The sequence below is a fragment of the Elephas maximus genome, chromosome 7, assembly GCF_024166365.1.
Source record: "Elephas maximus indicus isolate mEleMax1 chromosome 7, mEleMax1 primary haplotype, whole genome shotgun sequence".
Lineage (NCBI taxonomy): Eukaryota > Metazoa > Chordata > Mammalia > Proboscidea > Elephantidae > Elephas > Elephas maximus.
The window spans coordinates 115,741,728-115,755,171 of NC_064825.1; the positions used below are offsets into that span (position 1 = coordinate 115,741,728).

Here is a 13,444-nt window from a genome sequence, read left to right on the forward strand (position 1 = left end):
AAGATAAATACATATAAACACCTAAGGAGTTAGAATTCTCCTGGTTTTTGTGCTACAAAGTGTCCTTTTTGAAGGCAAGCATAATCTCGGTTTAGTGATGTGCTATTTAATATGGAGGCCACTCTAAAAAAAAACAGCTTGTTGTCGAGTTTATTCCAACTCATAGCAACCCGACAGGAGAGATTAGAGCTGCCCCATATGGTTAATTCTCCACTGCCTTTTGTTATCATTTACAGAAACAGACTAAGGGCCACTCATGCAGGAGTCAAGGGATTTTAGATTCTAGTGTCTTTGTCCGCTGCTATTCATTTCAGAAGTAGACTGCCAGTTCTTCTTCCTAGTCTGTCTTAGTCTGGAAGCTCAACTGAAACCTGTCCTCCATGGGTGACCCTGCTGGTATCTGAACACTGGTGGCATAGCTTCCAGCATCACAGCAACATGCAAGCCCCCACAGTACGGCAAACTGACAGACACGTGGTAAATCTGCTGCAAAGGACCTCTTTAAAGTGTTGAAGAACAAAGATGTCACCTTGAAGACTAAGGTGCGCCTGACCCAAGCCATGGTATTTTCAATTGCATCATATGCATGTGAAAGCTGTACAATGAATAAGGAAGACTGAAGAAGAGTTGATCCCTTTGAATTGTGGTATTGGCGAAGAATATTGAATATACCATGAACTGGCAAAAGAACGAACAAATCTGTCTTAGAAGAAGTACAGCCAGAATGCTCCTTAGAAGTAAGGGTGGCGAGACTGCGTCTTACATACTTTGGACATGTTGTCAGGAGGGATCAGTCCCTGGAGAAGGACATCATGCTTGGCAGAGTACAGGGTCAGTGGAAAAGAGGAAGACCCTCAATGAGGTGGATTGACACAGTGGCTGCAAAACTGAGCTCAAGCATAACAACGATTGTGAGGATGGCTCAGGACCAGTTGGTGTTTCATTCTGTTTTGCATAGGGTCACTATGAGTCAGAACCGATTTGATGGCACCTAACAACAACAAAGACAGTGTCCGTGTCATGAAGTTACACATTCTTTATTGGACAAGAAAGAAGTCCTGGTGTCACATTGCCTAAGTACTCACCTGCTAATTGAAAGGTTGATGGTTTGAATCCACCAGCTGCTCTGGGGAAGAAAGATGTGCAATCTGCTTCTTTAAAGATTAAAAAAAAACTAGCAAATCTTACGGGACAGTTCTACTTTGTCCTATAAGGTTGCTGTCAGTCAGAATCAACTTGAGGGCAACAGATATGGGACAAGAGAAATGATATTGACCTATTTTATTTTTAACTATGGGAGAGAGATTCCTGCTGTTACCTTCTAGATGTGGGTTTCTAAATACAAAGGGTGTTTATTTTCTCCCTGATCCTGCTGTGGAAAAGCTGTCACCACAGAGACACTGTTTCTTTTCTAAAAGTCTCCCCTGACTAGGTCTATGGGAAGTCAAAGGTCACAGCATGGTTTTACATTGTTATCATTTTCTTATTAAGACAAATTATGTGATATATATGATGATGATAATTGTAATGATCGGTTATAGTATTTGAAACAAAGCACAGCATTTAAATCAATATTTTTATTTTTAAGTACAAAATTTATATGTACAATAGTTATCTAGCTATAAAAATTTCCAATAATTTTCCTTAACCACCAGGTTTATTCATTATTGAGGTATAATTGCTGAGTTTGTGCTGGGTATACGGTGGTCTATATGACAATCAGTTTTGCTTTCCTCTTGGAGCTTACATTCCAGTAGAGGAGACAAAAATATATGTAAGATGATAATAAAGTCATATAGTGATAACAGACTCTTAGTAAATTATAATAGAGTGGTATACGTGAGACTGGATGGGCATTCTATTTAGGTGGACACGGGTCTTTCTTGAGAGGTGGCTTCTAAATTAGGATCTGAATGATGAGACAGAAGGAGCACAAAACAAATCAATGGGAAAAGAATCCCAGGCCAAAAAAAAAAAAAAGCTTATGCAGAAATCCTAAGGCAGCAACTAGCCTGAAGTTAAGAAGATCTGGGTAATCTGTACACAGAGGGTAAGGGGGAATTTGGTACAGGATGACATATGGAAACTAGGCAGGGCCTTGATAAGAGGGGTTCTATTATTTTTTAACCTTTAAGTCCAAAAAGAACACGAACATCAGCATGACTCTATTGGAATAACAACTAAAAAAGTAATCTTTCGTGGGTTTATTGATGACTGTAGAAACTTAGTACCGAGACCTTTGCACATAGCTTCCATTTAACTTTTGTTATACCTTTTTTTTTTTTTATAGTAGAATATAATGTTTGCTGCCTGCTTACAGTATTTTAGAATTAAATACCTGGATTCGTTTTATATTTATTCACCTTGCTCCATGTTGAAGAAGAAGAAAAATATGTGACAGCATGATAAGTCTGCCTGTGTAAGAACCTTATGACGATCATTTTCTTATTTCATTTATAGAATTTAATAACTGGAGGGACCAAAATGAGATTCCTCACCTTAAATATTTTTGATCTGTTGGGTAATTTTCCTAGTGTTAAAAGTAGGCTCAGATAGATAAACTAAATGTGTTACATACGTAAGGCAGAGTATTACTCACCATAAAAAGAAGTCCTGATACATGGATGAAGCTGGAAAACATTCTGCTGATTGCAATAAGTGAGTTACAAAAGGAACAAATATTATGTGATCCCACTTATATGAAATATTTACAAAATAGGCAAGTGTATAAAATTTATTAGTGGTTACCAGAGGCAGAAAGGAGGGGAAAATGAGAAGTCATTGCTTAGGGGGCACTGAGTTTCTGTTAAGGATGATGAAAATATTTAGAAATGGATAATAGTGATTGTTGTACAACACAAATATCACTGAACTGTAAGTGTAAAAACTGTTGAAATGGCAAACGTTTTGTTATAAATATACTTGTCACAATTTAAAAAAAAAAAAAAGAAAGAAAAAACAACTAAAGTAGGTGGAAAACCAAATTTGGCCTTTAGGGTATAGTTTGCCAATCTCTGGTCTAAGGCAATCATGGTGAGGCAGGAGTCTTATTGACTTAATTATCTGCTGCAGCTATAACAGAAATACCACAAGTGAACAGCTTTGACAAAGAGAAATTTATTTTGTGACAGTTTAGGATGATAGAACTCTGAATTCAAGGTGCTGGCTATGGGGGAAGGCTTTCTCTTCTGGCTCTAGAGAGAGGTCTTTTTGTCTTTTAGCTTCTATTCCTTGGACATCTCATGTGGCATGGTTTTTATCTTCCCCCAACTCTATTTGCTTTGTTGCTTGCTCAAACCGTTCTTTTATATCTCAAAAGAAATTGATTTAAGACACGCCCTGCGCTAATGCAAACTCTGATGGCGTAGTGGTTCAGAGCTACGACTGCTGACCAAAAGGTTGACAGTTCGAATCCACTGAGCACTCCTTGAAAACTATGGAGCAGTTCTACTCTGTCCTGTAGGGTCGCTATGAGTCAGAACCCTCTCGAGGGCAACAGGTTAATCTGGGTTAGCAAACGCTAATACAGCCTCAGTAACACAACAAAGAAAACACATTCCCAAATTGGATTATAATCACAGGCATTGGGGTTAGGATTTATAACACTTATTTCTGGGGACACAATTCAGTCCATAACACCTGTTCTTCTCTTCCCTTTTAGTAATAGAACTCCCATTTATAGGACTAGCTAGACACATAAATAAGGAGACCTCGTGGCACCATGGTTAAATGCTCAGCTATGAAGCAAAGCTGCTCCACAGGAGAAAAATATGGCAGTTGGCTTCCACAACCCTGGAAACCGAAGGGGGAGTTCTACCCTGTCCTATAGGGTTGATATGTGTCAGAATCGACTGGATGGCAACAGGTTTTGTTTTGTTTTCTCCTTTTTTTTAAGACATAGTACTGCCTAGCTAAAAGACTACATTTCCCAGCATCCCATGTATCTAGGTGTGGCCACATGACTAAGTTCTGGCCAATGAAATGTAAATGAAAGTCATAATATAAATGGTAATTCTGTGAATGTGGAATTTTGGTGGAAATTCAAGCAGCGATGGTAGATCATGAGGATGTGTGTTAAAGTTAGCAGAAAAGCAAAACAGAAGGAGCCTGTAATCGTGATGTTGTGGAGCTGCCATACACATACAACTTGCCCCAGGCTTCCTTTATGTAAGAGGAAAATACATTTCTGTCTCATTTAAGTCACTGTTAAAAAAAAAACAAGTAGGCTCAGAATCTACATCTTCTATTACATGAGTTGTTCTGACCATTCATGTAATATTACCTATCGATTAGATCTCACAAATTTTTTATCTGTTCTATGCATCCTCCAAGTTGTTGTTGTTGTTGTTAGATGCCCTTGAGTCAGTTCCAGCTCATAGCAACCCTATGCAAAACAAAACGAAACACTGCTCAGTCCTGCGCTATCCTCAAAGTCCTTATGCTTGAGTCCATTGTTGCAGCCACTGTCAATCCATCTGGTTGAGGGTCTTCTCTTTTTCACTGATTCTCTACTTTACTAAGCCTGGTGTCCTTCTCCAGGGACTGCTCCCTCCTAATAATATGTCCAAAGTATGTGAGACATAGTCTCGCCATCCTTGCTTCTAAGACTGCTACTTCCATGGGTGTTGATTGTGGATCCGAGTAAAATGAAATCCTTGACTTCAATCTTTTCTCCATTTATCATGATGTTGCTTATTGGTTCAGATGTAAGGATTTTTGTTTTCTTTATGATGAGGTACAATTCATACTGAAGGTTGTGGTCTTTGATATTCATCAGTAAGTGCTTCAAGTCTCCATGCTAGCAAGCAAGGTTGTGTCATTTGCAAATTGTGGATTGTTAATGAGTCTTCATCAATCCTGATGCCTCATTCTTCTTCGTATAGTCCAGCTTCTTGTTTCATTTGCTCAGCATACAGATTGAATAAGAATGGTGAAAAGATACAACACTGATGCACACCTTTCCTGACTTTAAAACAAGCAATATCCCCTTGTTCTATTCAAAGGACTGCCTCTTGATCTATGTACAGGTTCCTCATCAGCACAATTAAGTGTTCTGGAATTTTCATTCCTCAAAATATTATCCATAATTTGATATGATCCACACAGTCAAATTCCTTTGCATAGTCAATAAAACACAGGTAAATATCTTTCTGATATTCTCTGCTTTCAGCCAAGATCCATCTGACATCAGCAATAATGTGCCTGGTTCCATGTTCTCTTCTGAATCCTGCTTCAATTTCTGGCTGTTCTGTGTCAATGTACTGCTGCAGCCGCTTTTGAATGCTCTTCAGCAAAGTTTTACTTGTGTGTGATGTTAATGATATTGTTCAATAAGTTCCACATTCAGTTGGATCAGCTTTCTTTGGAATAGGCATAAATGTGGATCTATTCTAGTCACTTGGCCAGGTAACTGTCTTCCAGATTTCTTGGCATAGATGAATGAGCACTTCCAGCACTGCATCCATTTGTTGAAACATCTCAATTGGTATTCCCTCAATTCCTGGACCCTTGATTTTACCAACGCCTCCAGTGCAGCTTGGACCTCTTCCTCCAGTACTATTTATTCCTGATCATATGCTACCTCCTGAAACAGTTGAACATAGACCAGCTCTTTTTGGTAGAGTGACTGTGTATTCTATCCATCTTCATTTGATGCTTCCTGCATTGCTTACTATTTTCCATGTAGAATCCTTCAATACTGCAACTCAAGGCTTGAAGTTTTTCTTCAGTCCTTTCAGCTTGAGAAATGCTGAGCATATTCTTCCTTTTTGGCTTTCTATGTCCAGCTCTTTGCACATGTCATTATAATTCTTTACTTTGTCTTCTATAATCAACCTTTGAAGTCTTCTGTTCAGCTCTTTTACTTCATCATTTCTTCCTTTCCCTTTAGCTACTCAACATTCAAGAGCAACTTTCAGACTTCCTTCTGACATCCATTTTGGTCTTTTATTTCTTTTCTGTCTTTTTAATGACTTTTTGCTTTCTTTAGGTATGATGTCCTTGATGTCATTCCACAACTAGTCTGATATTTGTTCGTTAGTGTTCAGTGAGTCAAATCTGTTCTTGAGATGGTCTCTAAATTCAGGTGGGATATACTCAAGACAGTACTTTGGCTCTTGTGGACTTGTTCTAATTTTCTTCAGCTTCAACTTGAAATTGCATATCAGCAATTGATTGTCTGTTCCACAGTCGGCCCCTGGCCTTGTTCTGACTGATGATATTGAGCTTTTCCATTATCTCTTTCCACATATGTAGTTGATTTGATTCCTGTGTATTTCACTGGTGAGATCCAAGTGTATAGTTACTGTTTATGTTGTTGAAAAAAAGGTATTTACAGTGAATAAGTCATTTGTCTTGAAAACTCTATCACACTATCCCTGACATCATTTCTATCACCAAGGCCATATTTTCCAACTACCGATCCTTCTTCTTTGTTCCCAGCTTTCACATTCCAATCACCAGTATTTATCAATGCATGTTTGATAAATTTCAGCCTGCATAAGATGGTAAAAATCTTTAACTTCTTCATCTTTGACCTTAGTGGTTTGTGGGTAAATTTGAAGAATAGTCATATTAACTGGTCTGGTAGATGTATGGATATTATCCTATCACTGAGAGCGTTATAGTTCAGGATAGATCTTGAAATGTTCTTTTTGACAATAAATGCAACACCATTCTTCTTCCAGTTGTCATTCCCAGCATAGTAGACCATATGATTGTCCAATTCAAAATAGAGCCAATACTAGTCCATTTCAGCTCACTAATACCTAGGATATCAATGTTTTTGTGTTCTATTTAATTTTTGACAATTTGTAATTTTCCTAGATCCATAATTTGTACATTTCATGTTTGGATTATTAATGGATGTTTGCAGCTGTTTCTTCCCATTCTGAGTCATGCAACCTCATAAAATGAAGGTCTAGAAGGCTTCACTCCATCTTTGTCATTAATGTTGACTCTACTTTGAGGAGGCAGCTCTTCCCCAGTTGTATTTTGAGTGATTTCCAACCTGAGGGACTCATCTTTAGGCACTATATTAGATAATGTTCTGCTGCTATTCATAAGGGTTTTCACTGGCTAATTCTTTTTGCAAGTAGACCACCAAGTTCTTCTTCCTAGTTTGTCTTAGCCTGGAAGCTCAGCTGGAACCTGTCCACCATACGTAACCCTGCTGGTGTTTGAATACTGGTGGCATAACCTCCAGCATCACAGCAACACGGAGGCCCCCACAATACTACAGACTGACAGGCGCGTGTGGGGGGGAGGTGGGATTAGGGGCAGTAATGTTAATAAGATAGGACTCAATCCACAAGTTTACATTGTATCCTGATTCAATCTCTTTTGAGATATAAGAGAGGGAATAGAGCAAAGAGGAAGAGGACCTCACACCACCAAGAATGAAGAATGAGGATTGGAGCACATCCTTTAGACCTGGGGTTCCTGTGCTAAGAAGCTGCTGGACCAGGAGGAGATTGATGCCAAGGGTCTTCCCCCAGAACAGGCAGAGAGAGAAAACCTTACCCTGGAGCTGGTGCCCTGATTTCAGATTTCTTGTCTCCTAGACTGTGAGTTAAAGAATTTCTGTTTACTAAAGCCATCCACTTGTGGTATTTCTGTAATAACAGCACTAGATAACTAAGACAGCAACTAAATGCTTAACTACTGTGCCACCAGGATTCCTATAGGGATTTGGGTTTCCTAATCTTAGCTTGTAAAATACGTGATTATCTCTATATTAAAATTCGAAAAATTCACCGCTACTCATGATAAAAAAAGTTTAATAAAGTGGAAATAGAAAGATCGTTTAATTTGAGAAAAGATATCCACCTAAAAAGCTACCAGAAAAATCAAACTTAGTTGGAAACACTAGATGAACATTCTATTTCACTGAGATAATTTAAGCCATCAAACGAAAGCTTCCAGACTCACACAACTGTATCTATCAGTCTACGAGCATCCATTCACTTATATGCTGCCTTTTAAATGCTACTGTAAATGAAGTATCTGTGACCCTTGCCAAAGACAACCAGTCTTTCTATACTTCTACATGTGACTTCATCTTCTCACTGCTTACCCAGGACTTTTGTCTAAGAATCTCCTTTGTCTATTATTTCAACCGTATTTCCCTCTCTACTGAAAAAGTTACATCATCAAAGAAGCAATCTGTTACTGCTCTCATTGTTAAAAATATTTTTTTGACTCCTCCTGGATAGATGTTGTTCCTTATTCCAGAACTCAGCTCTTGCATTTTGTAAGAACATAGGGGTTTCCATCCCAGCATACACATTGTTAAATTCCTGAACAGAAAGGGAAGTGAAAACATCTTCACATAGAATCTCAGGGGTAGTTATAAAAGAAGGAGATTAAAAAAAAAAAAAAAAAGAATTCCCAATTGATTTGGGACATCACAATTCTGCCAGTGCTTAAGTACTTCAAACCATGTAAAAGTATCTTGGATAATCATGCTGACTGAAACTTTTGAAACCCCCGAGAGGCAACTGAGAGGCAGTTGTACAGGTTCATGTCGTCTCAGGGAAACCTCTTTAAATTCCAGTTGGAAATAAAGGAGGAAACCTTTGCTTCTCTGTGTTTTGTTCCATGACACCAAATTGGAAACAGCACTTGAGAAGCAGTGGGGAACATTCTTTGCCCAGTGTGCCTGTGAGACTTTCTCTCTCTCTTAGATGTAGAAACAAGACTTGGAAATGGCATTTACATTTTATCCAGCCACTGAATGGACTTTTCTCCACAAAGAATAGGAGATTGGCAACACCAAATTTTCAAAAAAACATGATACATGGTGAGATTTATAATTCACATTTTTGCATTTTCAGAATTATTTAATCATTAATATAAACTGGCATCAGTTAATTTACAGACGGCTTGATTTTCTTTGTATAAAGAAGCTGCCTGAAGTAGAAGTGGACTCATGTGGGTTTGAGAGCTACTAAAGGATTACAAAGACCATTCAAAAGTTCTATGCATTAAAAAAATTGGCATACCTACACTGTGACCAAATAAAATAATTTCCATTTTTAAATTAATAAAAGAAGAAGGGAAAAAGCTGATCAGTAAAAGCACTTGTCAGCACTGTTCATGATAAAGGGGGAATTAAGTGTAAGTAAAAATGTTGACAATTCTTCTTTGTGTCAGTGGTCTGGGGTCTTGATCTCCTGTTGAATGTATTTATGTGTATTGTGTTATCTGATTCTATCAACAGGCATTCTTATTCGCTCACTTTTCAGAGGTGGAAACCAAGGATTTGAAGTAACTTGTTCCATGAGCCATAACTAAATAGAAGAGCTTGGATTTGAATACAAGCTTGTATGATCCTGGAGGTGATGTTCTTACTTATTTCACTTCATTGTCTCCCTTACTTTTGTCCTAGGCTAAACTGACCACTGTTGGATCCTATATCTGTTGTAGAGTGATAACTTTCACTAAAGCCTTCTGCAACAGAGTTTTTTATTGTGACATATCAGAAAACAAAAAAGGGAAATTGGCTGTAAGCACTCAGGCTACAAACAAACCAAAATCCAAAGAAGGATAATCAGTAAGTGCTTTTTATACAATTTTGACAGGTGCTGATTCATGAAGAGTCAGGGTGTTTCAACCGGCTCTTTACAATCCTTGGAACAATTACCTATGAGTAAATAACTTACAGAGTATCATTGGTTAAGGGAAAGACAAAGAACTAAGATCATGATTGGGAGGCATTTTCTTGTTTCTCTTTTCTAACAATTTGGTCTGTTGGCTCAGGGGTCCTGCCTCTATCATATAATGATTGCCTTCTGTGGTGTGGGCTACCTGTGATATAGGGTAGATGTCCAACTCCCTTCCCGGGGTAAGTTGTTACTTACTTTTGGTAAGCACTTCCTCAGTCCATTGAACAAGTTAGAGCACTCAGTTCTACCCCATTGATATAATCTCTTAGTGTTTAAAGCCCTATGGATTCTGAGAAACAAATTGGCCTGTTGTGGTTATGGCCTTCTGTGGTTAGGTTAACCCTTTATTCTACTGATAATCTTTATGTTTTAATATGTGGTCGTTGACAGACCCAATGACCCTTTTGGGTTTGTTTTATGCTTTGTTTTGTGGGTAACTGCTTGCAGCTGGATATGGAGTTATCTGTGCTGGCACAATTTAGGATTGCCTAGGTCCCCGGGAACATAAGGAAAATGGCTGTTTAAAAGCAAACAGATGACATTAACCTGTAAAATTGTATATTCATTAGTTTTATTTGTCAATTCTAAGTGGCACTCAACAAAATCAATTTACTGATATAAGCCCCACAAGTATTTTATTCATCTCTTTAGCAAACATGTAATTCCGTAAATGATTTGAGTGATAAATTTCTGTTATAGGTATAAAGGAGGACACACTCATCCTTCAAAGCTGTGTCTACCTATGGAAAATGAAGTCAGAGGTTGAAGTAATTACGTGGCTGAGTCACGGAAATGCTTTCTATGGGGAAAGCAGCTGGTTTACTGAGTGAGATAATAATAACCACAATCTGCAACACTTCTTTGCCATAAGCAACGCCTTCACATTTTCAGAATTAGCCCTCATTGTAGTCTTAGGAGATGCTTAGGTAAGCAATGCATGAACCATTTTACAATAATGTTATATAATGGTGAAACAAATAAACCGTGAGGACTTGCACTTGATCGTATTGAGTCACATTGTTTAAATATTTGGTTAAGAATTAATAAAGTCTTAATTAATTAAAGAATTAATAAAGACTGGCTTATGTTGAACATGTTGTTTCTGTTCTTTACTTCTATGGTTGTTGCCCTTTGTATATGTATTTGATGTGTGTGTGTATATATATATAGTCGGGCCATTACCTTCTGGTTATAAATCATGTGGAGTTTCTTTTCCCCGAGGTGTCTAATTTAAACATGAACAAATGAATCAGAAGGTTTTAACCTTGAGAGGTGTGTGGAGAGCGTAGAAAGGCCATCCTCACTCTGAAGTTCTCCCTAGAAAAGAAACATTCTCACTACTTTCTTTATGGGTCCAGTGGAATGGACGTTGGCTGTGGCACCAGAAAATCCCAGATCTACCTTTTGTTAATTTCTTGAACTCTCAAACTATAACTTAGCTAATAGTAAACTAGGGATAATAAGACCTCATATGGACAGTATCCTAGACACTAGGCACTGAGCAATTGCTTTTTTCCTTGCATTATTTCACTCAGTCATCAGCAGAACACTTTGAAGTAGGTATTATTATTTTTGTCAGCTTCTGTTTATATTTTAAAATGATGACTAAAACAAAAACGAAGACAAACCAAAACTTAATGCATCCTTATTTTTGTTAAACATACAGTTAGGGAAATTTCTGTTGGCCTTTATTTTTGATAAGAAATGAATTAATTCATCTTAAAGGCCCAGTTCAGCTCAAATTTTTAAAGCAATAAGTGTGGGAGTAGGCATGATTTCCAATTGCCTGTTAAAATGCATGTTAGCTGTTCTTTTATTTGTAGATAAGTCAGTCTCCTGGAGAGAGATGCATTTCCCATGCAAGTCATCCTGGTTCCCATGCCATGTCAATGGGAGGCATAACTAATACATTACAGTCCTCCTTTCCTCAGAGCTTGGTTGTGCTTCAGAATCCTCCTCAACATTTCACTCTAGGTGGCCACTCCTAACAAGTCAAAGCTGGCACCCACTTTAAAAACTATGTCATCCCTACCACATGTGAATTGTTCCCTTCCCCCATATTGAAACTCTGACTGTTAGAAAGAGTTTAACCTCAGTTCTGACTGATGGCTCAAGAACTTTCTAATTTTGTATTCTTAACAACAACAGAAGCACTTAAAATAATTTTGATTATGAATGCACCAATACTTTGATGACTACGCTAATATCATAAACTCATTTGAGACAAATATCTTTCTCATAATTTCAGATTCTACATGATCACTGTGTTAGCTTCCACCTTTTCCTCTGAAATATGCAAAACCAAAGCTTTGTAACTGAGTTCGTCCTCTTGGGTCTTGCATGGAATCCAAGTGTTCAAAAAATAGAATTTGTTGTATTTTTGTTCTGTTACATTGCAACTGTTGGGGCCAATTTGCTAGTTGTGGTGACCATCATCAGCAGCCCGACACTCCTGGGATCCCCCATGTACTTCTTTCTGGCCTTCCTGTCCTTCCTGGATGCCTGCTATTCCTCTGCATTTGCACCAAAGATGATTGTGGACTCCCTCTATGAGAAGAAAACCATCTCCTTCAAGGGCTGTATGACCCAGCTCTTTGCTGAGCACTTCTTTGCTGGAGTGGAGGTGATTATCCTCACCGCCATGGCCTATGACCGCTATGTGGCCATTTGCAAGCCATTGCACTACCCCTCTATCATGAACTGGAGGCTCTGTGGTATCCTGATGGGGGTAGCCTGGACAGGGGGCTTCTTGCATTCTGTGATACAAATTCTCTTTACTTTCCAGCTGCCCTTCTGTGGCCCCAATGTTATCGATCACTTCCTATGTGATTTGTACCCATTATTGAAGCTTGCCTGCACTGACACTCACATCCTTGGCCTTTTTGTGGTTGCCAATAGTGGGTTTATCTGCACCATAATCTTATTCTTGTTGCTCATCTCCTATTGTGTCATCTTGCTCTCTCTAAGAACTCATAGTTCTGAAGGACGGCTGAAAGCTCTCTCCACCTCTGGCACTCACATTGCTGTGGTGGTTTTGTTTTTTGTTCCCTGCATAATTGTGTATGCCCGACCTCCATCTGCTTTCTCCTTCGACAAGATGGTGACCATAGTTTGCACTTTCGTAACTCCCTTGCTCAATCCTTTGATTTATACTTTCAGGAATAAGGAAGTGAAAAGTGCGATGAGGAAATTATGGACCAGGTTGGTGGTGGTTTCCGATGAAAAATAAAACATTAAACTTAAAAATTTAAATTTCAAGAGGAAAGAATTCAAAATGGGCTGAATAAAATACTTTATGGGTGGGAACTTGTAAGGCAGAAAGTAACATAATGCCACAGAAAAATACTGACGGGTAGGTCAGGAAATGCTATTACCACCCTCGGATCACTCATATCTTGGAGTTGGCAGCTCAGTATCCTTATAGGTAATTTAAGGAAAGTTGAATTTTATGTTTGTTTAGAATATAGTAAAGAAAAGAAATCACTAAAAAAGAGGAATCATATTATCTACTAAACTTCTTGCAATGCACACCATACTTTTAAAAGCCCTAAGGAGAGTAGAAAAAAAAAAATCTTAGATATCAGGAATAGGAACTTCATGAACTATTTTAACTGGAAAAGAAGTTCACTTTTAGGGTCCTTATCCTAGCTAAGCAGCTCTGGTGGCACAGTAGGCAACCCCTTAGCTGCTGACATAAAGTGTGGTGGTTCAAAGCCACCACCTACTCCACATCAGAAAGTTGTAGCGGTCTGCTTTCCTTACAAACATCACAAATCTGG

General features: G+C 38.3%; 1 protein-coding gene across 1 annotated transcript; it reads left to right on the forward strand.

Moving 5' to 3' along the window:
- Nucleotides 1–11,958: 11,958 nt before the first annotated feature.
- Nucleotides 11,959–12,894, forward strand: LOC126080775 (olfactory receptor 4C15-like). Its single transcript, XM_049891948.1, has one exon. It carries the CDS (start codon nucleotides 11,959–11,961, stop codon nucleotides 12,892–12,894), a length of 936 nt encoding a protein of 311 aa, XP_049747905.1.
- The last annotated feature ends 550 nt before the right edge of the window (nucleotides 12,895–13,444 follow it).

Excerpts from the sequence above, each read along its gene's own strand:
- LOC126080775 (XM_049891948.1), top strand. The coding sequence starts at position 11,959 with ATGCAAAACCAAAGCTTTGTAACTGAGTTCGTCCTCTTGGGTCTTGCA.